At 31.4% G+C, this 27,320-nt stretch overlaps 2 protein-coding genes across 2 annotated transcripts; one reads left to right on the top strand and one right to left on the bottom strand.

Moving 5' to 3' along the window:
* The first annotated feature begins 3,910 nt into the window (after positions 1-3,910).
* On the top strand, positions 3,911-6,510 carry LOC145621045 (putative 12-oxophytodienoate reductase 11). Its single transcript, XM_081675778.1, has 5 exons — positions 3,911-3,987; positions 4,690-4,830; positions 4,949-5,079; positions 5,610-5,786; positions 5,912-6,510. The coding sequence occupies exons 1-5, from the start codon at positions 3,917-3,919 to the stop codon at positions 6,508-6,510; spliced, it is 1,119 nt and encodes a 372-aa protein (XP_081531904.1). The 5' UTR covers positions 3,911-3,916.
* An 844-nt stretch (positions 6,511-7,354) lies between these two features.
* LOC145618937 (antiviral protein MAP-like) lies at positions 7,355-8,269 on the bottom strand. Its single transcript, XM_081673547.1, has one exon. The coding sequence runs from the start codon at positions 8,267-8,269 to the stop codon at positions 7,355-7,357; it is 915 nt and encodes a 304-aa protein (XP_081529673.1).
* Positions 8,270-27,320: the final 19,051 nt, after the last annotated feature.

Here is a 27,320-nt window from a genome sequence, read left to right on the forward strand (position 1 = left end):
TTAATCGGAGTATTGAATATTTTGTGTCTACGGAGTACTTGTCTTGTTTAGTTGTTTACGTACGATTATACGAGCACTTGCGACACACTCCGTATATTTTTTCTTCTTTTTGTTTGTGTGCGCTTGTACGAGGGGCAATTGGTAAAGTCCCAATACTTGTGATTAAGATTTAGGGGTGCCAATTTGGTTAACAAAATAAAGTTTTGGGTTGATTCACAGCGGGTCGGGTCTATTCAAGTCAAGGTTATTTATTCTTTTAGCCATCTCGGTTTGGGTCGGATCAATTTTAGGTCAAGATTTGTCGAGCCAGGTTCAGGTTAATTTTATATCAGTTCGGATCAATTCGTATTGGGTTCAAATCGAGTTTAACAAGGTTAACTTTAGGTCGGATGACTTCGGGTTAGGCTGATTTGGTTAGGTTTATTTCAGCTCGATTAATTAAGTTTAAATTTAGTTTTATTAGGATGGATAAGGTTAATTTTTCGTCAAATCCAATTCAAGCGCTTTTCGGTTTGGTTAAATTTGGGTCGCGTTGACAAAATTCAATATTCAAACAAATAAGATCAGTTTTAAACTAGGAGTAATTATTGAGCAATATCTTATTATAAGATAACTATCAGGTCATTTATGTATCATTATTTTCATATCGAGTCAATAAACTTACTTACGAAGTATATATTAGGTTTCTCAATAGATCGGTTCTTGTTTCATTTTTATCTTTAAGTCAAGTTAAAACCGAATTTACAATGACTTATTGTATCTACGTACGAAAATGAGATCGATGATATGTAATGAACTAATGACAATTTAATAGAAGATAGCTACATATTGATTAAGTCTAGTATGCCAGCTGGGAACATGTTAAAGTTTGCACCAAAAGTCGACACGATAAGTATTGTTTTGGCCAAAATATGCTCGCTAGATTCGACCAGGTTCTATATGACAACAACTAGATTAAAAAGTATGCAAATGATAGTGTAGGTTCAATGAATGAGGGTAAATAATCTACGAAAGATGAACAAAGGGGAAAGGGAAGAAGGGACACAAAATGATGACGCAGATTACCCTAAGAATAAGGGTAAAAACTGCGGGTGGCGTTGAGTCCACCAATCTACTAGTTTGAGAATGAATTTCAGGTACAATACATGTTGTTTTGTGACTAAGAATGAATCTGTAATTTAGTACTAATTGCTAATGACTATGAAATACGATGCCTCGGGCTCATATCTTGTGTTTTTACAATGGTGTTCCATCCTATTTATAATAGGGGAGTGTTTTGAAGTCTTGTAACAGCTTCTTTGATGATTCCTTGAAAGTAGGAGTTAGCTACCAGGTTCAGCTCCGATGCCATGTTCTCTTTGTGCTTATCCATTGTCTTTTTACTTGTTCTTTGCTGCTGGTTACTTGGAGAATAGTGGGAGTGTCCCCCATGCATGAAAATAGGAGAAGTAGTTTGACTCCTTGATTTGGTCTTTAATGAATGTGGACTTATTTGTGGTGCAGATACATTTAACATTTTCAATTGACTTATTCCTGGTGGAAAATATTTTAATTGTGAAATTGCTAATGTTTGTAGGAAAGCTTATAACAACCTTGATTTCGTTCAAACTTGGATTCTCTTAGAATATTCCCTGGAAATATATTTGTTTAATTTCGTTTAATACATGGAACCAGATAGCGATCACGTAGCAATCTGTAACCTGTAATCTAGCAACCTGTGACCTGCGACCTAACAACCTGCATAAATCTGAACCTATAATAAAAATTTAGGCAATAACAAAGGTAGGAGGTGATTTCCAAGTTTTGGGTTGTATTAGAACAGACTCAGAGTAGGCAAGCAAAGAATTGAAGAGATTCACCATAAGTGGGGTGGCGATGTGGTTCTCTTTTAGATTATAAAACCAGCTTCCTTAGCTTGTTACTTAATTTTTTTTAGCCTGGTTGGTTTAAGAGTAGTATTTGTGTTCTTAAAAGATTTAGGAAGGCAATATACAATATCTTTCTACTATCTTTTGGATTTACACCAACCAATTAACAAATTACGAGTAATAGCAACTTGGATCGGAGTGTATTTGCGGTTAGTGTAAATGGACCGGATTGGACCAGACCTGAAAAACCCCTAATAATACCCTTTGTATGTAATTGTATTACAACACACTCACCGCGAAAACTCTAAGCTAGAAAGCTAGTCAGTTACTAGAGATCTCTCCTTGCTTGTAAATGTGCGTTGAAGAATGATATTTTACATTGTCTTGTATTTTTTCATGTTTTGTATTATTTAAGATAAACGGTCATTATCATGTTTATGGAAGATATGAAACTAACCCACCATTAATCCTACTAACTAGTATTATTGTGGTTTATAACAAGTAAGAGGCGAGTCAACAGTAGGGATGCAAGCATTATATATGAATTTGTTCCACTTTTTATAATATCAAGATTATCAACTAAGCAAGCATGCATATATCAAACTCAATTCAAATATGCTTGTTACTATGGATCTGTTCTCTTACGTTAAAAGTTCAGTTCAGTTCAGCTCAGTTCAGTTCAGTTCAGTTCAATTCAGCTCAGTTCAGTTCAGTTCAGCTCCTAATTTCCTTCTCTATAAATATTAAATTCAGTTCAGTTTAGCTGAGTTCAGTTCTGTTCAGTCGAGTTCAGTCAGTGAAAACAGACCCTATGTTAATATGACCTCACTATCACTGTACTATCAAACATCAATGTGTTGATTACCCAAGTTCGTATTTGCAACAATTGAAATTATTATCTCACTTAAAAATAAGCATAATATTAAAATAGGAGTAATAATTTGCATAAATTGAGATTGTATTACTTAAGGACTCTCACTTTATGTTAATAGACCTCAAAATTTAAAAGCAAGCCGATTAAAAAGGTACGTAAGCAATTACGCTAGGTAATACTCTAATTAGCTATGAAATTTCGTGAGCAGATTCCAAGTCAAGCATAAGAACATACCTCATATTTAACTTGAATGTGAGATCGATTGGGAAAGGTACAATGCTCCCATGTATCTATTGTTGTAGGTTATTATCATGTGGGGTTAACGTTTAGTCACCCATCACTTCAGTCATTTCATAATAAAATGACACTTTTCCGTGCAAATGTGGTCAAATGCGGTCATGCTGTGAGCTCCATGCAACTTGAGGATAATTATATTGATAAGACCTCACTATTATCACTATGTTAATTATCTTGTCAATATGTTACCCGAATTCTTCATTTTCACTTAATTACTGTGTTGGTTACTCAAATTTCACATGATACGTTAAATTACTTTTATGGGACAAAAATATCATGCAAAATTTTCAACTTTATAATAGATGTGTACTGTTTTATAAGACAAGTATTCACGTTAAACACTTCTAAACGAGTCTGAGTAAATAGGAGCTAAGTGGTGATCAGGGCATACTAGGGGATTATATACTCTCATTTGGAATGTAGACATTATTCACAACGTAAAAGGAATTTCTAAGTTATTTTCAATAAATAAGAAAGAATAGGGTCAAGTGGAGTTATGTTTAATTTGATTCATCTTAATGAGCTTTTTTAGCCTTTTAAAATGTCAAATATATATCATTTTAGTATTTTGTTGCTAAAGCATAATTATAAATTTAAAATACACGATGACAAACGCGCGTTAAAAAAAATATGAAGAACTTATTAATGGATCACAAGGAGTATTATTCTAGTAGCCGCCTATTATCTTAGGCACATATTTTTTGACTAAATTTCTTCCTAAATTACTTATATATACTACTTGCGTGATTTGAATTTTCTTTGAATAGTAATGGGTGAATTCCTTTTTCGTTTAATTGTCAGAGGTTTATAGCACTATAAATAACTCTAGAAACAATTCGTAAGTAAGTACCAAAACAAATTATTAGTTCAGAAAATAATGGCTACTGATTCAACAACTATCCCTCTATTGAGCCCTTACCAAATGGGCAAGTTCCAACTTTCTCATAGGTCCGCGAGCTTTATTTATTTTTTTAATCTTCATTATCTTCTGTTTTTATATTTTGTTAAATGGTTTATTAGATTTCCTAGTTATAGCCACATACATGAGAAGTTCATTGAGAACGAACCTAAAAGAAGTTTAATTTTTGGCACTCTACTATAGTTGAATTTCAATATACCTAAGTTAGATCATCAAAATCTTGTCCAAAAAAAAAAAAAAGTTAGATGATGAAATAGAAAGAAAAAAATTATAAATTTTTAATAAGACCGCCTTATCATTGTAAGATCACCTTGTAGGTGCGTGGTTGAGGCAATGGTAGAGAGAAATTGTAATAGGGCTACATGTATACTTACAATGACCATTTTTTTTTTTGAATGATGCAATGACTCATATAAGTGGTCTTAATTATAAGATTATAAAATGATCTAACACAAATGATAAATGTTTCTCATTAGCTTAAAGGTTAGTTAAATGTCTTAAGCTTCCATAATAAAGAGTCTTGAATTGTTCCTCATCTTGCTAACGACTTGAATTTTTCTTCCCTTCAAAGAATGTATATCTTTCGCGCGAATGATCAGATCATAAGATAGTAATGTGCTCGTTTTATGTTATGTATGGTTGATATGATACTGATGAGTGCTGACCTTCCTTCCTTCCAAAATATAGACAAAACATTAATCATAAATATTATTATGTCTAAATTATTTCAGGGTTGTTTTACCACCACTAACAAGATCAAGGTCTTATGGAAATGTACCACAACCACATGCGATTTTATATTACTCTCAGCGGACTACAAAAGGAGGTTTGCTCATAGCTGAAGCAACCGGAGTATCTGAAACTGCTCAAGGGTATGTTTGAGGCTCCTAATTCTATATATCTTTACCTTCATTCAATTCAATATATGTTACTACATTTTAAAAAATACTCGTATAATTGTTCAAATACTTTCTCAATCTGCTTGTGTAGGTATCCATACACGCCTGGTATATGGACGAAACAACAAATTGAGGCTTGGAAACCTATTGTTGATGCTGTACATGCTAAAGGAGGTGTATTTTTCTGTCAACTCTGGCATGTTGGACGAGTTTCCAGTCGAGGTTCGTACTTACCTTCAAATTAATACGACTAAATATATACGGAGTACTTCGTATAATTTTTAACATTATAAGCACTTTTGAGATTACTTGCTTAAATAATATGAATTCTTTTATTTTTGTGTGTACATTACTTCCATTGTCCTAGAATAAATGGCACAAATCAACCTAATTTTTTTATATTTAAAATCAATAAAAAATTAAAAAAAAAAAAGCTTTTGTATGAAACCTCATACAAAGTATTAATTAATATCTATCCAACAACTCATTTCATGATAAAATATGTACTTTTGCATGTAATTTTTACTTCTATAAAAAAAAGCTATAGTCAAAGTTAAAATATGAATTGTGAAAAAAGTCAAATGTGTCAGTTAATCTGTGACGGAGGGAATATATAAAATTGTTGTTAATTAGTAATAAGTCTATTTTCTGCCTTTTGTGATTCTTGTTTCTCTCTTAAATTTGGGATTTCTTAATCTAACTTTCCTTAGTAAAAAATAACGAATTTAATTATTTGTTGTTGCAAATCATAGATTATCAACCAAATGGGGAAGCTCCAATCTCATGCACTGATAAGACTCTATCACCTCAACTTCGGGGCAACAACAATGAAACTGATCAATTCTCTCCCCCAAGGCGGCTTAAAGTTGATGAAATACCTTCAATTGTAAATGATTTCAGACTTGCTGCTAGGAATGCAATAGAAGCTGGTAAGTTTATATCGACTAGATAGTAGCTCAACAAAAAAAAAAAAAAAAAAAAAAAAAAAAACGTGCGTAGGAGATTAAAAGTTTCACGCTCTAATAAATACATATATGAAAACTTGCATTTTCAGGATTTGACGGTGTTGAAATCCATGGTGCTCATGGATACCTTATTGATCAGTTTATGAAAGATAATATCAATGACAGAACAGACGAATATGGTGGATCTATAGAAAATCGTTGTAGATTCGCTCTAGAGATAGTCGAAGCAGTTGTAAAAGAGATTGGGGCAGATAGAGTTGGATTTAAAATCTCCCCTTATATTAATTTCATGGAAGCAACAGACTCGAATCCAGAGGCTTTAGCCCTTTATATGGCTAAATCACTTAGTAGCTATGGAATTTTGTATTGCCATGCAACCGAACCTAGGATTATGGAAGTTATCTTCGAAGAGGAGATGGAATGCTCTTATAGCTTAATCTCCATGAGAAAGGCTTTCAATGGCACTTTTATTGTTGGTGGTGGTTATGGCCGAGAAGACGGAATTAAGGCTGTGGTCGAGGGCCACTGTGACCTTGTAGCTTATGGCCGCCCCTTTCTAGCTAACCCGGATTTGCCTAGAAGATTTCAGCTTAATGCTCCTCTTAATCGCTACCATAGAGAGACATTTTATACTTCTCATCCCATTGTTGGCTACACCGATTATCCTTTCCTTGAAAATGCAGTGTAGTCTATCATGTTTTAAATGATGCAAATTTAATCAAATGCATTTTGATTACGTTCTTTAATTTGGTTTCAGTCATCTATTAACCATGAGATTGAGTGGCGTCAATCCAAAGTTATGCATGGTTAAAAGATTTAGTTGTTATTTACATAAATTGTCCTATGCAAGATTTGGATTAGTTCTGGGTAGATCTAAATTTTTATCTTTATTTGGATCAATTTTTATTTTTAATCTTTATTTACTTTTATGCATCTGGTTGACTGACAAAAAACCCTCAATTTCTACGAGAGTTGGGATCTATGTGCTAGTTATTTTTTGTTAGGTCTACTTAGAAATATATGTCATCAAGTCATCAATAATTCTTGTCATTTTTTTTTACTAGAATTATTCTTGTCATTTATTAATCAGAAATGAAATAATGCGTTTATTTTATAAAATAAAAACTGAATGTTTGCTGCTTTAATGTTTTATTTGTTCTTGTCAAAAAAATGTTGTATTTGTTATATAATAAATTATTGATATGTAATCAAAATTGATTTATACGGTTCTTTCAAAAAAAAAAAAAAATTGATTTATACGGATAAAAAATTATTGTTAGAAGAGGAGAATGAGGCTTAAGTGCTTAGCATTACATCTTTTTTATTGGTACATTGGTACAACACGCATGAATTATTTATTCATATACTCCGTAAGAAGCTACGGATCGGAATAGTACATACATTAAAAGTAGTAGAGATACATATGATATATATGATACATGCTTAACTAGTTAACTGTCTCTGAAGCCGGCTAAGGAAGACAGCCATATTATTGTTACAGATCAGAAGTAGTGCAGATTGCAAGACTCAGACTATATATCATCGTCCAAAATCGAGTTTCCGATAACACTAAGGGTGCTAGATTTGTACTTAAGGAGGCCCATGTCGTTTTGTATTTCGTCCACTTTATTCACCTCCTGTCGGTATTCAACGTTACTAATTATAAGAGTTGGTGTAATCGTAACGCATTTAGGTGTTGCCGCTTCTGCTTTGTGAATAGCTTGAGATATCGGATCCCAATCATTCTGAAAAGCTACCATTTTCTTTTTAAAGTCTTCGGAATTATTCCCATCAACTATGGCCTGCTCCATAAATTTGAATCGCGCTGCCTCTGGAACCATTTGAATCGCGATAAGAAAAAACCTAGCCTCATTCTTGCCCTGGTTTAGTTCACTCTCTTGTTTATTGTACACATTTCTAATGGCTCCATCTAGGTTCTGTATTCCTAGCACAAGTTTCTTTCGATTTGTACCAGCAGCCGACTCTAGGCTGTTATAGTTTCCTCCAAATTTAGTGGTTCTTCTCGTTGATCCTGGGAAAAGGCGGTCCTTAGCAGCCTGAGGAGCGTCACTAAGGAAAGTGGCTCGGTACTTTCCATTGTATTTTACGTTGTCTTGGTAAGCCCATACATATAAATCTTTGGCATCTATTCCTAAAGTGACCCACTGCGTGCTACTAATTTTGAGGTCTACTAAGACATATTCGGCTCCTGTTAAAGGCGGGTTTCGAGTTGATTGTAAGCTGCAAGCCCTAGTTGGGGCTTGTACTTGATTGCGCAATCTTGTTAGAAAACTTGAGTAGCCCTTAACATCGTTTTTTAGTTCAAATGTTACAGTGCTGTAGGCTAGGGTTTCTCCGTCTTGTGCTGTTGCTAATGGTGGAACAACCACCATCATCATCATGCACCACCATATAATAACCGATATTGGTACTGCCAACAACTTCATACTTTCCTTGTTAACTTAGCTTACCTGTATACCTATAATAATAATGGACTATATTATATGGACGTACGTATATCTACACTTAATTAAGTACGAGTAATACGTAATAATATTATAATATATACCATATTCTAGCTACCATGTTACTTTGATTGTATTATAACTTACGAAAATTTAAAATATTATAATATATACCATATTCTAGCTACCATGTTACTTTGATTGTATTATAACTTACGAAAATTTAAATTTTATGATAACATGTATACTAACTTGTAACGATAATATATTAATTGAAAAACATAAACATGATGGCACATATTGAGTTTTTAACGAAAAAGATCAGGTCATCTTAGAAAAGGTATTAGAAATTTTCACTAAAGCTTTATAACGAGTTCTTCAACTCAAAAATAAAATAAAATAATAATAATAGCACAATACATAAAAAGTTATTGGTTAAAGTCAATTCTAATACCCAACTACTATGCTTTTATGAATATAATTTGCTTTGCCAAACTTAAATTTAATTCTCATATATCAGTTCTAATTAGCCAAAAAAATTGTCTGCATTGTGGGATTTTTTTTTTTACTTCTTTAATTTTAATTAAATTTTTTAGGTTCAAGATAATTACTGGTTTAATGTTTTACTTTTTGTAAGAGATTACTTCAAATACAAATCCTTTCTCCTCAGCTTGAAAAGTTATCCAATCAATTAGTAAAAAGCTGCACAGTAATGATTTAGGTCTTTATCTTTTAACTCCATTGAGATTACTAAAATTTATGTATAAGCTGTGTACATAAATCAGCTGTAATATATAGACATAAGTCATGAGAATTGTAACAAATAAAAATTGTAATCAATAAATATTATTTTTAAACCATAAAAATTAAATACGAGTAACATCTTATAGATCAGATAAAATTAATTTTAAGTTTCAAACTATTTATGTTGAATTTTAAAGGCCGTCAGAATTTTTTAGTTAAAATTGGCTACTCAAGCCACTTTTGATTCCCGGCCCGATTTTTTATTGGTTAAAAAAAAACTTGAATATGAAATACGAGTACATTATTTGTTATTTTTAATATAAGTAGATGGTCATTAAAATGATTTCGCCATCATTTATCAAAGCAAGCAATGAGATTTTTGCATAAGGTATAATACAGTATAGTTAAAACTATATATACACTGACGCAACACATTATTATTATATAGTTAGCTCTGATTGAACGTACTACACAAAACTACAAAACACATATAATTGGGAATTTGGGATGGAGAAACTTACTGAAATGTTAGTTGAGGCGTTGATAATGTAGAAAATGATTAGTAACTAATTAATGTGTGTGATAATTAGTGAAAGGCAAGGTTTAATGTGTAGCTTAATCTTCTTAAATAGGCAAACAGATCGACGACTTGAATGGTAATGATTAAACACGAGGATCACGTGTACAAGGAAGGGTTAACAACGTTACAAAGAATAATGTAAGGATAATGTATATTTATTCAAGGGTCCGGCGGCCGACTATTAGTTCGTTTGTGATGAAACAGGATGCTAATATAATTTAAATATTACCTATTTGAAACAAGTATAAATTATTATTTTTTTTTTGATGAAAAGGAAACACGAACATGTTATTAAGTTAATTAAATCAATTATTGTCGAGTAGTAATGCTTTGATGAAACGGTTCAGTACAAACAAGTAAGTTCGTCACTAGATCCGGTATCCTACCTAGCTTTGTGATGGACAAATATGTTACAATGTTACATGCTCGTCTAACATGAGAAAACACACATACATCAAATAAATAGATATCGTGTCTGAGATCCTACATAAATTAGATGGATTAGAGTAAAACCAAGAGTCTTGCCATGTACACTTTATTTGGATATGATCATATGAGTATGTATTATTGTGGTACATAATAATTAAAAAAAAAGGGTTTCATAATAGTCAAATATGCATAGATCTGGGATATCGGGTTTGGTTCGGGTCATTTTGGGTCAACTATGTCTTCGGATTGGTACATATATCGGATCTATTAGGCCAATTCAAGTTTATCTAGGTGTGCATGCTTAGGTCAATAGATAATAGGTTAGGTAATTAGGTTTCATGTTAAAACTTTGAATCAAGTTTGGACCGGGTCGAATTTAAGGCTAAATTGCAATTGACCCTTCCCAACCTAAATCTGGAGGGCCACAATTTCAGATTAAGTTCGGATCTAGTCATTCCAAGCCAGGTTAATTTTTCTTAGCTTGTAGCTTAGTGCCATAGTTTTGTACCAACGCAAAGTTCAAATTAGGTCACTTTGGGTTGAGTCAACGTTTAATTTGAACATTCGAGTATTTCACATAAAGAATTAATAAATTGGGTTAAGCTTAAACCAATCAATGAAATCAAAATTAATGGTGATGTGTATGACCTAGACTCGTATGTACAAGCATTGCATATCTAATCAATCAATCCACAATTATGAATTATCCCATCAAAAAAAAAAAAAAAAAAACAATCAATCCCCAATACTTTAAAGTGAGATGTGCCCAGTTTATCTTTGTTTATCTGGGGATATAATCGTCTTTTCAAGTACAAGTGGAGGGGTACATGCGTCTTTTCATGTACTAGTTGAGGGGTACATGTGTAATCTCTTAAATGCAAGTTGCAAACAGTATTACAGTAATAGAGCAGCTCACCAAAAGTACTAAATAGTTGACCACACTTTTTGAATATATTTACAAAAATTGTCACCAGATTAACAAAATTCGTTAGTCCGACAAATTAACTTGTATTTGCCCCTTTTAAATACCCTATTAATATGTACATAATTTATTGTTAGAATGAATCAACATGTTCTTTTTTAGGTTATAAAATTATCATAACAATTATTTAACTCATTATTATTGGTGAGAAATACTCCCTCCACCCTATCTTTTTGCGTCATTTAACCTTTCACAGTATTTAAGACGCTTTTTAAAGCGTATATATCTCCATTATTTATGTTTAAAATTTATTAATATATCTATGGTCTACTAGACTACTACACTCATCTTAGCTTATAGATAACTACAAGAACATTTGTTAAAAACCTTATCAATAAATACGCATGTGAACAGTAGATTCAAGGGTTGATTTTCTTACAATTGTTATAATCAACACTCTACTTGGTTGCGTGATAAAATATTTGAAGTAGGGCCTTTTCTTGATATGTTTGGCTCAATTTTATTTATTTATTCATTTTGATAGGATGTTTGGCTCAATTATTACTCCATATTATTTTGATCAATTATTAATATTAATGTAGTACACATATAGGAACGAAGTATATAATTTTTTTTTTATTTTTTTTATTTTTTTATTTTTTTATTTTTTTGTGAAACTAGTAAGAAGTATATAATTAAATGGACTTTGGACCACGAATTAATAATAATCTGTTCCAAACATTAACATGTGGATTTTGTTAAAAGAATCTACTATATTCGTCCATATCAGTATCAAAATATTAAAGTCTACTATTCAATTTGTAGATCTAATTGGTTAACAACTTAATTGTAATAATTAAACCAATCAACCTTATTATATAGGTACATTATTAAGTTTATATTACATAGTATTACGTTGATATATTGATAACTACACTACAAAAAGATTTTACGTACTCATACTGAGGAATTGAATTGGCAAGGGGGAACCAACGAATTGAAGAGGGCAACTTCATTTATTCAAGGAAGGTCTCCACAAATCAGTGAACTACAAATCAACTAATAAAGGCGAAAACAACCATGTTTTCCTTTTGGATGTTTCTACTATGGTCATCTTACATATGACTATAGGTATACTTAAATCTCATTGGCTGATTTTTGATTTATTTTTTTAGCTTGGTCAAACTTTATTTAAGGGTATTCAAGGTATTTTCTGTTTTTTAATTCATTTTCTCATTTTCCATAATTCAATTAATGAATTTCTGAAAATATTATTTTAATTTTCGAATTAATTTTATCTAAATCTAATTTTAATAAAATCTAAAATTAAGATTAAAAAAAAAAAAATCGAAAAAATTTGTTCTTCGTCGTTCATCGATGTTCATCAATGTTCTTCCTAGTTCTTCCAAATTTTTCATCAAATAATGAAATCAACCACGATTTTATGTTCAATGTACCTTAATTTCAATCGCGCATCAATGGAGACCGAAAAAATAGGCCAATTTTATACAGCCATTGCGCAACTTTATGGTACATATAATCGGTTTTTTCATCCTGTGGGTGGGTTCTTAATCTTTGAATAACATATTTTAATTGTACAAAGTCAAGCATCGGATTCCAAAATAGCGATTCAAGGTATAAGAAATAAAAAATTTTTAAGTTTTGAGGTAATATATGTTCGTCATGAAAATCTGAGAAGAAACCGTAACACATTTTTTCTCACAACTTTGTTTGATCCAAAAAATCGAAGATCGAATTATAAACACTGTTTGTGATTAAGGTATTGACCCAAATTTGAATATGACATAGCCTTAATTGAATTTTAATAATTGTAAACAGATAATGACCAAACGTAACATTGGACATTTCCAATTATTATAACAGAATTTACTTCGATGTAAATTTATAATACGATGAACCTAGACATTTATTCGAACTAATCAGTAAACAAAAATTATGGAATCGATATATTTTAAGTTTAGAAATTGCATTTTAATATTGGAAATCACTTATTCTAATTATGATCTTTTCCTAAATTTCTATCTTTTTAAATTTTGAATAGATTAAATATTGGTAATCAGTTATTCTACATAGGATATTTTCCTAGTTTATTATCTCTAAAATTTAAATGATTTTTATCTTTTAAATTTTAAAAAATCTTTACAAACAACAGCGTTAGGGTTTTTTGCTTCACATCTTTATCATCCTCGCATATCCTTTTCAACCAAATTTGTTTCACAGTTTGCACAATTATTTTTGTTATTCAAATCATGGTGAAAAAAGCTAAACCCAATGTAAGTATACTCGAAATTGAATTTGTTTTTTGCTATGTATTTTAACCAATATTTAAAATTAAATTAATTTTTTTTTTTTTTGCATATGATGAACAACTTTTTATTTTTTGAAGGAATTATTTATGAACATTGATTTCGTCTATATAGGGTTTATGTTTTAAGCTAATTAAATTCATTGATAATGGTATAATTCCATTTTTAAATTACTCATGATCTCTGGAATTGATTTATCGTTGCAGAAAAGTAAGACAATGGAGAAAGAAATAACTGATATTCACTGCAAACTGTCAAACATAGAGTTGACATTGGCTAAACTCGTTGCCGATGTTGCTGCTAGTATGTCACAGAGTTCAACCAAGGTTCCAGAATCAACTGATTGTAGGACTGACGGAGAAGGAGACACTGTTGGTAAAACTCCGCATGGAAATCGTTCGTATTCTCCTTTCCTAAGCCCTGATGGCGAGTTGATGGTTAGCTCACATATCTCAACAACTAAGAGAAAGCTACAAGTTAATGAAGAAGGCGAAGAAGGCGAAGAAGTAGAGGAAAAACACTTCGCTGGCTTCGATGTTGAATCATTCGACATAAGAAATATCCGTTTTACCGAGCCTCAATTTCCACCTGGTCTGGAAACACTCCAAGATCTTAAAGAGGATGAAGAAAAAGCGAAGGACAAAAAGACAAAAGATAAAGTTAGAAGCCCTGATATCAAAGTGCTGACTCCAAAGCCAAAAGAAATAACAACCACTGATAACGGTGAACCACAGACAAATTCGGAGAAGAGGCCGCTTAGGAGGCCAAGACAAAGGAAATTGAGTCAGATTGATGATAACAGTAATGTGAATTTGAAAAAGGTAAATATGTAATCAGTAAATATAATATTGGTCACTACATTACGGTTTTTTAACGACATAATCTATTAACTGTTCTTCCCCATTCACAAACACAGGTTTCATCTTCATCAAAGCCAAAAAAGGGGAATAAAAGCAATTCAAAGGCCCAAGATGCACAGGTAATTTCATCATATTTATGCCCAACTTTTTTTTTGTGTACCGACTAATCATAAAATGGTATTCAGAAATATAATTACCTGTAATTACATATTAAGTTATTACTAATGCCATAGGCCCAATTATCAAAATCAAAAATGCGGAAGGAATGCACTTCTAATGCAATACCTGAAGAGGTGATATGTAGTAATATTTATTTAATCAATAGGCAAAGACATATACATATATAGCGCATTGCCTATATATGTATTGCTATATGTCTTTCCTAAACCTTTTAATCTTAAACTGCAGGGACCAAGTGAGGTAATTGAAGTACATACTACTGATGATGATGAGGATGTGTTACGGGTTAATGAAGAACATTCAACACAATCTTTATTTCTTGAATATGTATCACATTTGGACTCCTTGGAAAAACAAATATGTGTGAATGTTCACAAAGATGAGAGCAGTGAGGAATTTTATTGTGCCAAAAATAAATCAATTATCAGGTTGTCTGTGGGTGAATCTTGGTGTTTGTTTCCGGATAATGTAATTACTAATCAGGTATACTATTATTACTAATTTCACATCGAATTTGTTTTCTGGGACATTATTTGTTTTGGTGGAACATGACATGACACTTTTAATTTATTTAACTATTTTAATTGCAGCTCATAAATGTCTATTTGTATGATATACAAATGGGGTTAGATGACCCAACTAAGCTGATATTGCCAGCAGCATTCCAGGTACATTGGCTTTTACATAAAATGGGAATAAAAGTATTATTTGCTAAACTCATAAATTTACATTATACATGCTGCGTGTAGACATTAGTACTGAAGTCAGACAAAAGGTGCTGCATTACATGACTCCATCTATTCTCAATTACTGTTCCAAAGTTTTTGATCCATTTATACCGTCTTGGGATCTCAACAAGATTGAACAGGTTTGATATATTTAACATATACAAGTTTTGTCTAACATAAATTTATGTCTTTGATGATCTTTGATGATAAGTGAGCCACAAAATGTTGTTTGTTCATCAGATATTCATACCCGTTATGGAAATAGAAGAAAATCATTGGTTCCTATTGGTGTTTAATGTCAAAATAAAAAAGGTGTGGGTAGTTGATTCACTACTGGTCACAGACAACAGATACAATCTTGCTAAGGATATGGTAATTAAATTAACTATATGCCAATACTCTTATTGTTATTAATTGTGTGATTAACATGGTTGATAAAATTGTGATTAGATTAAGTGTGCCAGCAATGCAATGCGGAGAAATCCATTGGGTCAATTTTTTAAAGATTTCAATAGTATTACAATGGACACTTTATCTCTTTTAACACAGTCAAACAGGTATATCCAACAACATTCCTTTTACTAGATTGTTTTCATTGTTGTAATTTAAAAAATTCTAATTTAAATAATTTTTGGTGTACAGTCATGATGGTGGAATGTTTGTTTTAAAATACATCGAGTGTGGTGATATCAACGCCATGAAGGACATTACTTACAGAGTACGGATCAAATTTTATTCTTTGTGAAACTTATATATGTCATTTGTGGCACAATTAATAACTTCCTTTTCATTTGTGTCATTGACCAGACAATTGACATGCGTGTTGAACGATTAAAGTACCTAGCAAGTCTTCTTCTTAGCAAGAACAATGATGAAAGTAACATCGAGAGGTTGATTGGTGATAAATCCAGCTGAATTTCATGCCAATGTATCTTTTGGTTTGGGAATTGTTTTACAAGTATTTACCTATATTAATTATGGACAACATAAATAAAAGTTCAAGCCTTACTAATTTCATTAATGTTTACAAATTGTTTTTTTTTTCTTTATTAAGATAGAAGTTGTGTAAACTATTTCTATCTTTCCTTTAGTAATGAGTGATGTCAAAAATGAATGATACTGCTAAAAAATAAATTGAACACTGTACTTTTTTACAGTTACTCTGTTAATCTTATGTAATGACCAACCTATATTATTGCCATAACACAAATAATTTTAATTCCAACAATGTTGTAAGAGTTGTAACTTGTAAACAACTACTTCTTCACACAAATAATTTTCTTTTTTTAACAAAGTTCATTGAAATTATAAACGAGTTCCATAGCATTTCTGTAAACAACTTTAGAGATCAATAGTAACATGTATTTTGAATAGGTTTTTACCTAATGCAATTAATGATATTACAAAAATAGTGTTTTATCTTTAGAGATCAATAGTAACATATGTAATGGCCAACTTTTATTCTGGCCAAATCATGTACTCCATTTTTACAGATACATTAATAATGAAATTAATAAAACGTATTCACATAAAAAGGGTATGTGATTAATTAATGATAATGTAAAAATAGGCTTTTCCCTAATTGTAAAATACATTGATAATTGAGCACTTTACAATGGCGTTAATGAAAATACAGTGATTAACGATGATGCAACAATAGACTTTTCCCTAATTGTAAATTATGCCCAAATAGGTTTTCACCTAATGTGATTAATGATAATGCAAAAAAAGGCTTTTCCCTAATCATTATTCTAAATGAATCCCAAGCATTATGTAATGACCAACTTTTATTATGGCCAAAACATATACTGCAAAATAGGCTTTTCCCTAATCATTATTGTAAATGAGTCCCAAGCATTATGTAATGATCAACTTTTATTATGGCCAAAACATATACTGCAAAAATAGGCATTTTTTTTAACTAAGTTGCATTTTTTTTCTAAACATATTTATAAAACACCATCTAACTGTATTCTATTACAAATACTACATTATATTAAAATTATAAACTAAGTAATACTACCTTGTTCATGTCAGCATACTACACAACAAACTTGTCCAAAATATTAATCGAAATAACACATAAGAAATACGAAATAGGTAATGTTCAGAACTAGGATTTGTTAATGCCAATCACATGTCAGTCTCTTGGTCCTTGTTTTCAGTGGTTGAGGACCCACCTTCAGGCTGAAGCTCACTTGCGCTGCCCACATTTGCAGTAGGGTCTTCAGGCGCAACCACATCTGCAGTAGGGTCTTCAGGCACACCCTCATTTGTAGCAGCATCAGCAGCAGCTTGAGGACTTGGTTTTTCCTCCGCACCATCAGCAGGAACATCAAGAGTTGATTCTTCACCCTCAGCAGCAGTAGGAGCTTTAGGAGCTTCAGGAGTTGGTTCTTCGACCGATGATGAAAGGCGCGAAATCACCAATTTGACGCTTGAATCAACGTCCTCCGTGACCTCCTTCTCACTGCCACCACCCTCTTCATCACTCTCTTCCTTTTCCTCACCACTCTCCTCCTTTTTCTCACTTTCTGTTTTTTCTTCACTCACCCTTTCCTTTCCTTTGGTTTTTTTGGTTGAAACTTCAGTTTCAACTGCCTTGTCCTTTGCCTTTTTTTTTTCAACTGTCACAATTTCAACTTCCTTCTCTTTCAACCCCTTCTGTTTTTTCTTTGGTTCCTTTTCACCTTCCTCAAAAATGATCTTCTTCTTCACCGTCCCTTTCTTTTTGTTCACATCTTCTTGTTCTTCTTCTTTTTCTTCAACCACTTTCTTTTTCTTTGAAGGTTGAACCTCTTGTTCACTGTCTGCATAATCACCAGTGCCAGAGTCCTCATCATCCTCATAATCACTGCTCTCCTCCTCATCTTCTTCTTCAGATTTTGCTCTCCTCTTTTTCCTCTTATCTTCTTCACTAGTCACTGGATGATACTCTGCCAAAAAATCAGATATCAGCCTCCACATCTGATTCACGGCTTCACCCCACTTGTCAATCTTATCGTTGATGCGATCAAAGGCTCTCTCAACCATCTCAACATGTGGTTTTGGAGCCTTTCCTACCATATTCGCTTTATCCTTGTCAATAACCCCCATCATCTGAAAGATAAACAAATATCCGTTCATACAAGTAAGAGAAAATATGACCAAAAACAAGCACAAACATGTTTTTGACTCACCATAGGTGTGAAGTAGCCCTCTTTTAACTTGCAGATCATTTCATGCAAATTCTTCGTCTTCACATCATTCCAGTCCCTAATCCTTGGCAGATCATACTTCCAAATGTTGTGTAGTCCCTCCCTAGGGGAATACTCACAAAATATTCCCTACATATATACCCACAAGCTAATTCTTATTACCAGTGTACACAAGGCATACAACAAAATAGATTCTGCCACATTCAGGTAATAACCTATATACAAATATGTCAAAACAATTATTCAAACAGAACTCAGCATACTAAAATGTATATATAAGTAATCACCATTAACAATGTTTGTTAATACCTAATACAATTCAGGACAGAGACAAATCTACATTTGTTTTTAGGTAATGATTAACATAAACATTTGTCTTTACAAACATATACTGAAAATACACTAACAGTCTGCCAGAAAATACTCTGACATATACAGGTAATTACCAATATTCAAAGATGTCAACACACACATCACTCTTTGTTAATACTTTCTCTGGTTGAGGACATACACAAATTGACTTTTATCATTATAGTAATGATTTACATAAATATATGTCATAACCTACATATATTGAAAATACACCAATAGGGCCCCATCAAGACAGGTACTAATCCTAAATATACTCTGCCATTTACAGGTAATCACCTATATACAAACATGTCAAAACAAACACAAATATTATTAGGATGTATAAAAAAAGCTCATTTGCATAATTATTGTTTTTTTGTTTCCATTATTTTAGCCAAGAAATAAGCACTGAATTTTGAATGGGTCAATTCTTGACATAAATTATAGAGGATAATTTACGTATCATATAAGATATTTAAAGTAAATATAGCAACATAATAATGTATATAAATTGGTTGACTGCAATAACCACGAAAAAGCATCCTTCATATATTTTTTCCATTTTTTTAGGTTCATCAGATATGTTTATATTGGAAAATTCAATTAATATAAATCTTCTTTATTGATATCAGTCGTTTAGGGAAAAAGAAATTCTTACTCTATTTTTAACAGCGTTTTATGCATAACGGAAATAAAATAAAATAAAATAAAATAAAATGAATTTCATTTTATATGTTCATAGTGAAATTGCTTGTCAAATTTTTCTTTTAAAAAAAATGTATCATGTAAACTGTACTCATTAATTAGACGATGTTATGAACAAGTAGTTACTACAGTAGAAAGGTAAATACGAGCATTTAGATTAACTATTTGAAAAAGGTTTGTATTAAAGTAGGTATTAACCTATACATTTATCTAGAATTACAAACAAAATTAATTATAATAACAACAACGTTAAACTCCATGATACTTCGTATTAAGAATATATAACAAATATAGACACGAACTTGTGTCACTTGTTTAATGACACCAACGTGCCCAAAATATTATAAAAGTGACATTATAGACATTAACATTCAATTCATAACACATGTATGTAGTATTTTCTTTCCGACACAGTAAGACCTCTTTGAAACTAATGATTGTTCAAAAAGTCACACATACGTGATTAAGGGTTGTTCACTTAAGCAATTTTTATAAATGATAATTGTTTATGATCCAAATAGATGTTGGTGATTACAGACGTTGATAATGTTTAGTAAATAAAAATTTATTTGGTTTAACAATAGTTTTTAATAACATCTTATATTCTTATTACATAATTTTGTCACACATATTTTATAAACTCTAAGATTTAAGAATTTTAAGAAATTAATAAATGAAAGATAAATAGGCATAAACATTAAGTCACTTCATATATGTCATCATTATCCCACATCATATCAACCTCTACACTCCATCTCTCCCACCCACTTATTTACCTCGGTTTATGTAAATTGTATTTAAAAAAACAAATTTAAACAAAATTCACAATAACTCTCCCTTAAGTAAACAAAAAAAAAAAAAAAAAAAAAAGAAAAAGAAAAAACTGTTTTATTGAACCGTCAAAAAAGTGAAAAATAAAAAATAGAAAAAAAAAATTTTCAAAACCGCCTTTACCTTTCACAACCCTCCCCCATTTTTTCAAAAACCACCATTCTCCACAATCACCCCTCAAAATTGGTTACTTCTCTCTTGAAAAAAACCTCCATCAACTTCAAACCCGAACAAAGGTATGTACTATTTTAAGTAATTTGCTTTAATTACATTTTTTTGGGTTTAATTATCATAAACTTTGAATTTATGCTAAGATCACCACTTCCGAATGTAATGTTGGGATAATTGCATATAATTTTTTTAGATTGTTCCGATTTTTCTTCATTTTTTGGGAATGTTTACTCATGATTGTGCCTTTTCCGTTCTTCTTCATGCTTTATTCCATTTTTCGAGCAATTCTCATGTTTTTTCGACTCGTCGAGTTCGTGTGTATACTATGTTTTGTCAGTTATTTTTTTTGCTTTGAATTTATATACGATAATAAAGGTTTAACATATAGACCTAATTGCATGTAATATTTGTAATTCAGTCCTAAATTTCACAAGTTTCTCTATTGTTGGTAGTTTTTCGATTATTAGATAACTTAAATTATTTAATTTGAACAACTTTATTTGTTACTTTGTCTAATGTGAATTTTGCTGTTACAAGAGCAATGTATAATAAATTATTACTTACAAGTGTTGGTTTCTAGGCTAATTGACTATATTGTAGCAAAAATTACATTGTTCTGTTTTACTTTATGATTTTTTCCTTTTTGTGTCTTTGATGATGAGTGCCACTGTTAAAAAAGTGAATAACCTTTTTGTTTTTCTTGGAAATAATCAGTTATTAGTTTGGTCACCACATGTTTGCCCATTAACATTGAATGCTTTTCTGCTTGTCATTGGTTATGACCATTTTATAATTTGGTCTATACCTATTTGTCACAGATTGCTTTGTTCTGTTCTTTTAGGTAATGAGCCTTTGTTATTTTAATCTATACCTGTTATCCTTTGAAAGTAAATGCCTTGTTCTGTTCTCTTAGGTAATGGCCATTTGTAGTTTTAATCTATGCCTGGTACCCTTTGTAAGTAAATTCCTTTGATAATGATCATTTATTATTCTGGTGTACATCATATTGCCTTTGAAAGAATATGGCATGTTTTGTTTTTCATATGTAATGACCCTGTGTAGTTTAGGTGTATACATGTTTTTCTATGATAGTAAATGCCTTGTTCTGTTAACCTTTGGTGATGATATTTCATTCTATTGGTGTATACATGTTTGCATTTGAAAGTGAATGAACTATTCAACTTGTCATTGGTTTTATGATTACTCTATTCGGCTGGATCACTTATCTTTAAAATCTACACCAATATTTCTTACAAGACTTTATGCATTTTTTTTTCAGAAAAATGGTTAAAGTAAAGCAACAAGCAAGGCGACAGAACAAGAGACCAAGAAGAGGGGCACCCATAGTTGGGTTGGAAGAAACTTCCCCTCCTACTAAAATAACAACAAGGCAATCTGCATCCACTCCTGCAAGACCTTCTCATGCTGCAGCAGGTGTTAGCACTGAGCAAGCACCAGAAGCTGATGAACGGTTCCGGTCCAACCTGTACCGAGAGTTGTACTACAAGACATTCAGTAATCGGGCAATTTGTGATGGGCGACATGTAGACTTTGAATCCCTCGGCGAAGCCCATGCTGGTTTTATACATCAGTGGTTTAAACTCCAAGGATGGGATAAGTTGCTAACTGAACAGCATCCCATATACCCTGACCTTGTTCGCCAATTCTACACTCACTTTGATCATGCTAACAAAACGAAGGGAGTAATATACACTTGGGTCAAGGGAAAAGAGATTAAGTTGGATGAAAGTTTATTGGCTAGAATCTTGAAAATCCCGCGACAAGGGGTGCACGCCGTTCTTCCGGGTAAGAGATGGAGTACTCTTGAGGCATTTGATCCACAGAAATGTCTCAATCTTGTGCTAATGGAAGAGGACTCTGGTAGACATAAGAAACCAGAAATTAATGATCTGCCACGGCCTACTCGTCTGCTGCATTTGATTCTTTTCTACACGTTCAATTGCCGCAATGGTAGACTGTCTTCTTTAACATATCTTGACATGTTGGTCATGTACTTTATACTTACCGGCGTGAAGATGAATATGCCAAGGATGATGATTGACTACATGGTTGCAGCTCAAAAGGGAACAAAGAAAGGCTTATTCCTTCCTTATGGGATGTGGTTAACCAAAGTTTTTGAGCATTTTGGTGTGGATTTTTCTGATGAAGTAGTGCAATCTGGACCAAAAACACCATTCAACAAAAAGACAGTCAGTAATGCATTGGGTTACAAGTATGATGTGGATGAAAAAAAGTGGGTGTATAAAGCGGTTAAGCGTGCTCGAGTTCGAGAGCGAATTGATGAAGAAGATGATGATGATACCGGTGAGGTAAAAGGGCATGGAAACCTCAAAGTTGTCAAGTTTGAGAGCATTGTTGTACAAGAAATGCTTAAGCGCATTAGGCCGGAGATCTTCACTGATGACGTTATGATTGAGATTCAGGGGATAGCAAGGTCTAGGATGGACGACCAAGGTGGTGATTCAGGTGATTATAATTCCTTTCTTGACCTTAAACTCATAACTGTCTCTATTTGTAATGACCTAATATATTTTTTTTACATTACCATTGAGTCTTGAATCATGTGCTCTGTTTTTATAATTTGAAATATTTGTTCTGTTTTATAATTGGTATTCATGTATATTGTTTTTGGCTATCACCTAATTTCGTTTTTTTACCTTTGTAAAATCAGCTGATGTTATATTTGATATCTGTTTTATAATTGGTATTCAACTATCTTATATTTGGTTATTACCTATTTCATTATTTATTAATTCCATTATACTTGTAGGTTTTCTATTTGTTATCTGTTTTGTAATTGGTAATCAATTATCATGTATTTGGCTATTACCTATTTTTACGTTTTTATTGATTAAGCCAAATCAACTGATGTTATATTTGTTATCTGTTTTAAAATTGGTAATAAACTATCATGATTATGGTAATTACCTATTTTTTTTTCTTTATTAATTGAGTAAAACTGTCTGGTGTTATATTTTGTTAATTGTTGTGAATATAAAGATGATGGTGATGATGATGATTTGGATGCAACCTCTAGTGGAAAAACAAGTGCTGGTGGTGGTGAAGATCCATCTGGTGATGATGGACCATCTGGTGAACCATCTAGTGATGATGATGATGATGATTCTGGAATGATGAATTTTAACAAATGTTAGGGATCCTGCTTTTGGTGTAAAATTGTTGTACGCGTTCAAAAAAGTGATGGGTTTTTTTTTTTTTTTTTTTTTTTTTTTTTTTTTGTTGATGAAGACGACATTGTTTTTAAGGTACTTTTTGTTGTACTCTAGGTAAGCCCTATAATTGTGGCAAAACTTTCTAGTTAAATTAACTTTTGATAACTTAGCTTGGATTAGTCAAGACCATTTGAAGTTTTTTTCTCTTGCTTAATATATATATTCAGTTGTTAAGTTGATTACTATATTTAATGTATTAATTTCTTTATTTAAAAATTATCATATAAAAACAATTAAACAAATAATAATTAGCAATAACAACTTTATTAATAAGTGATTCAATTCTACTGTGTATTTTATTCAATTGTGTTTAGCACCAACTAAAAAATTCAAAAATAATTGAACATAAAAAACCCAACCCATGACATAAGTAACGCTGGCAAAATCACCGTTGTGTAAGCAATATGTTTGTTCTTCTCCATAGTTGATTGACATAATTGGCTTTTCAAGTCTCCAATTTGCTGCTCAAATTGTGACTTTTTAACTTTCAATTTGTCTAGCTTCGTAGTTAGAGATTGAACTTCTTTCTCGATTTCATCCAACCTCTTTGACATCATCTCACACTCGACGCATCCACCGACATCATCATACAACCATTTGAAAAAACCACAGTCAGCCTCCTGCAATTTGCAAGTATTTTAAAAACCCTAATTGGTTTTCCAAAAATAAATAATAACATATAAAAAAACTAATTGGTAATTGGAACCCTAATAAAAAATTTATGCCGTTAACTTCTAATTATTGAAATTAGACCAATTAAAAAGTGAGTATCGCCATTTTTTAGTGTTGATATAATAAATATATGAAAGCACTGTTCCTTTGGTCACAAATTAAGCACAAGGATTTAAAAAATTTACCGGATATTTACCACAACCACGAAATTTTCTACCCCTGTTGTGGTTACGCTTGTTCACAGTTCGTATCTTAGAGGGAACACCACATCCACATTTCACCATGAATCCCCCAAAACTAGAAGATGAACCTCCGGAATTTAGTGAATCCCCCATTTTATTTTTTTTTGTAATTTTTAAGATAGAGAAGGGTGAGAGTTGGACAAGTATATAAATTGAAGTTTAGTAACTGACTAGCGAAAAATAAGGGCGGTCATTTAAAAAATTTTAAATTTAGTTTGGAAATGCAATGCAGTATTAAATATACTAAAGCGATTAGTTTAAAAAATTAATTGACTAAGCTGTTACATATACTTATATCCGGTTTTACCCTGCTAATACTTATGTCATTACCTATTTGGAAGGTAATTGTGCAAACTGTGAAACAAATTCGGTTGAAAAGAGTATGCGGGGATGATAAGCATGTGAAGCAAAAAACCCTAACTTTTTTGTTTGTAAAATATTTTTAAAATTTAAAAGATAATTTAAAATTTAAAATCATTTAACTTTTAAAGGAAATAAATTAGGGAAACATCCTATTCTGATTTCCAATATATAATCTATTCAAAATTTAAAAAGATAGAAGATTAGGAAAAGATCCTATTTAGAATAAGTGATTTCCAATATTAAAATGCAATTTCTAGACTTAAAAGATATCGATTCCATAATTTCAAATAATTGATTAATTCAAATCATTGTCCAGGTTCATCGTATTGAGAATTTCCATCGAACTAAATTCTATTATGCTAATTGGAAATGTCCAATATAGTGTACGGTCATTACCTTTTTATAATTAATAAAATTCAGTTAAGGCTATGTCATATTTATATTCTGGTCAATACCTTAATCACAAACAAGTTTTATATTTCGATCTTCGATTTTTCGGATCAAAGAAGGTTGTGAAAAAATGTGATACCGTTTCTTCTCAGATTTTCATACGAACATATATTACCGAAAAACTTAAAATTTTAAGATCGTAATGCATAAAATCGCTATTTTCGCATTCGATGCTTGACTTTGTACAATTAAAATCTATAATTCAAAGATTAAGAATCCCTTGCGAGAAGATGATAGAAACCGATTATGTGAACTAGAAAATTGTGCAATGGCTGTATAAATCTAGCCTATTTTTCGATTTCCATTGATGCGCGATTGAAATTAAGGTACATGGAACATAAATTCGTGGTTGATTTCATTATTTGATGAAAAATTTGGAAGAACTAGGAAGAACATTGATGAACATCGATGAACGACGAAGAACAAATTTTCGATTTTTTTTTTTTTAATCTTAATTTTAGATTTTATTAAAATTAGATTTAGATAAAATTAATTCGAAAATTAAAATAATATTTTCAGAAAATAATAAATTGAATTATGGAAAATAAGAAAATGAAATAAAAAAAGGAAAATACCTTAAATACCCTTAATGAATGTTTGACCAAGCTAAAAAAATAAATCTAAAATCAGCCAATGAAAATTGAGTATAGTGATGGTCATTGTGAGAGTGACCATACTAGAATTTTTATTTCCTTTTTAGTTCACTTTACTAGTATAAGCCTTTTTTAAAATTAAGGTGTATTGGCTAGAGGTGTTACTTCAGATATGTGGGTCGAGTTCGATAAGGTTGGGTCAAAAAATTGTGTTATAAATTATTAATTTCATACAAATTAAATTGAACTTTAAATTGAGTTTTGTTCAAATCGATTTCAAATTGAATCGACTAGGTTAGTTCTGACACATCTAACTTAGGTATAACCATGCCATATGTTATGTTACAACTTACAAGGTAGGTCAATCATCCAAACGACTTAGAATTCGGTATATGAAATTCTTAACTTTGTCGTAATATATGTGCCAATTTTCAGCTATAGCTTTGAATATTTATAATAGTTAAGAGAGTCTCACACGTATTAATTTGAAAATTGCAACTAGATGATATATTAGCCTCTACAAGCTAAGTATTATTATAATATACTGCCTTCGTGTTTTTTTTTTTATTTTTTTTTTATTTATTTTTATTTTTTTATGCATCACTTGAGAATGCACATAGTTTTAGGAGATAAATATAATATTGTGAGTGGGTGAATAAATTATTATAATAAAAGTATGATGGGGACCATGAAAGAAAAAGTATGTGAGAGAGAATAAATATTTTATTATTTAAGTGGAGACATAAAAGAGAGAGAAATGATAATATAATTTGAGTGGGGTTTAAAATAAGTACAAACTTTTAAATAAATCGGATGTACAATAAATATTGTACATCCGTTATAAAGTTACCCCTAAAATAAGCAAAAGTTACCCTAATATGGACCCTAACATAAATAAATGTTACAAAGTATTTATACTTTATTGATAAAAGTTACCCAAAAATTGTAAAAGTGACCCTAAATTTGATAAAAAGTGACCCCCGATGTACAGTAAATTACTGTACACCGGATGTATACAAAAGTTAAGAGAGAATTAATAAAATATAGTATAACTTTACCAAATATAGAAGTGATGCATATAAAAAAAAAACACTCCTAAAAAGAAAGTGATGCATATAAAAAAAACGGAGGGAGTATTCGTCATTTTCCACCTAAAATGTAAGACTAGTCCATACCCATTGTTCCTTAGGAAGTGAGAAATAAATAAACCCAAGCCATCTTTGATGCTCTGAATCATGGAATATCTATCTTTGTTTAACGTGTAGACTTGTTTGCATTTAAGATGATTAGTCTTTAATTAAAATCTACTGTAAAAGATTGACACTGCAAAATTAAAAGTATATATTTTCAACTTATAGTTTAATAATATAATTTCTTATGAATTACGAGTAATACAAAAACTAATGATCAATGTGGTGTATGTGTTTGAAAAGA

Source organism: Chenopodium album, chromosome 27 (genome assembly GCF_948465745.1).
Source record: "Chenopodium album chromosome 27, dcCheAlbu1.1, whole genome shotgun sequence".
Lineage (NCBI taxonomy): Eukaryota > Viridiplantae > Streptophyta > Magnoliopsida > Caryophyllales > Amaranthaceae > Chenopodium > Chenopodium album.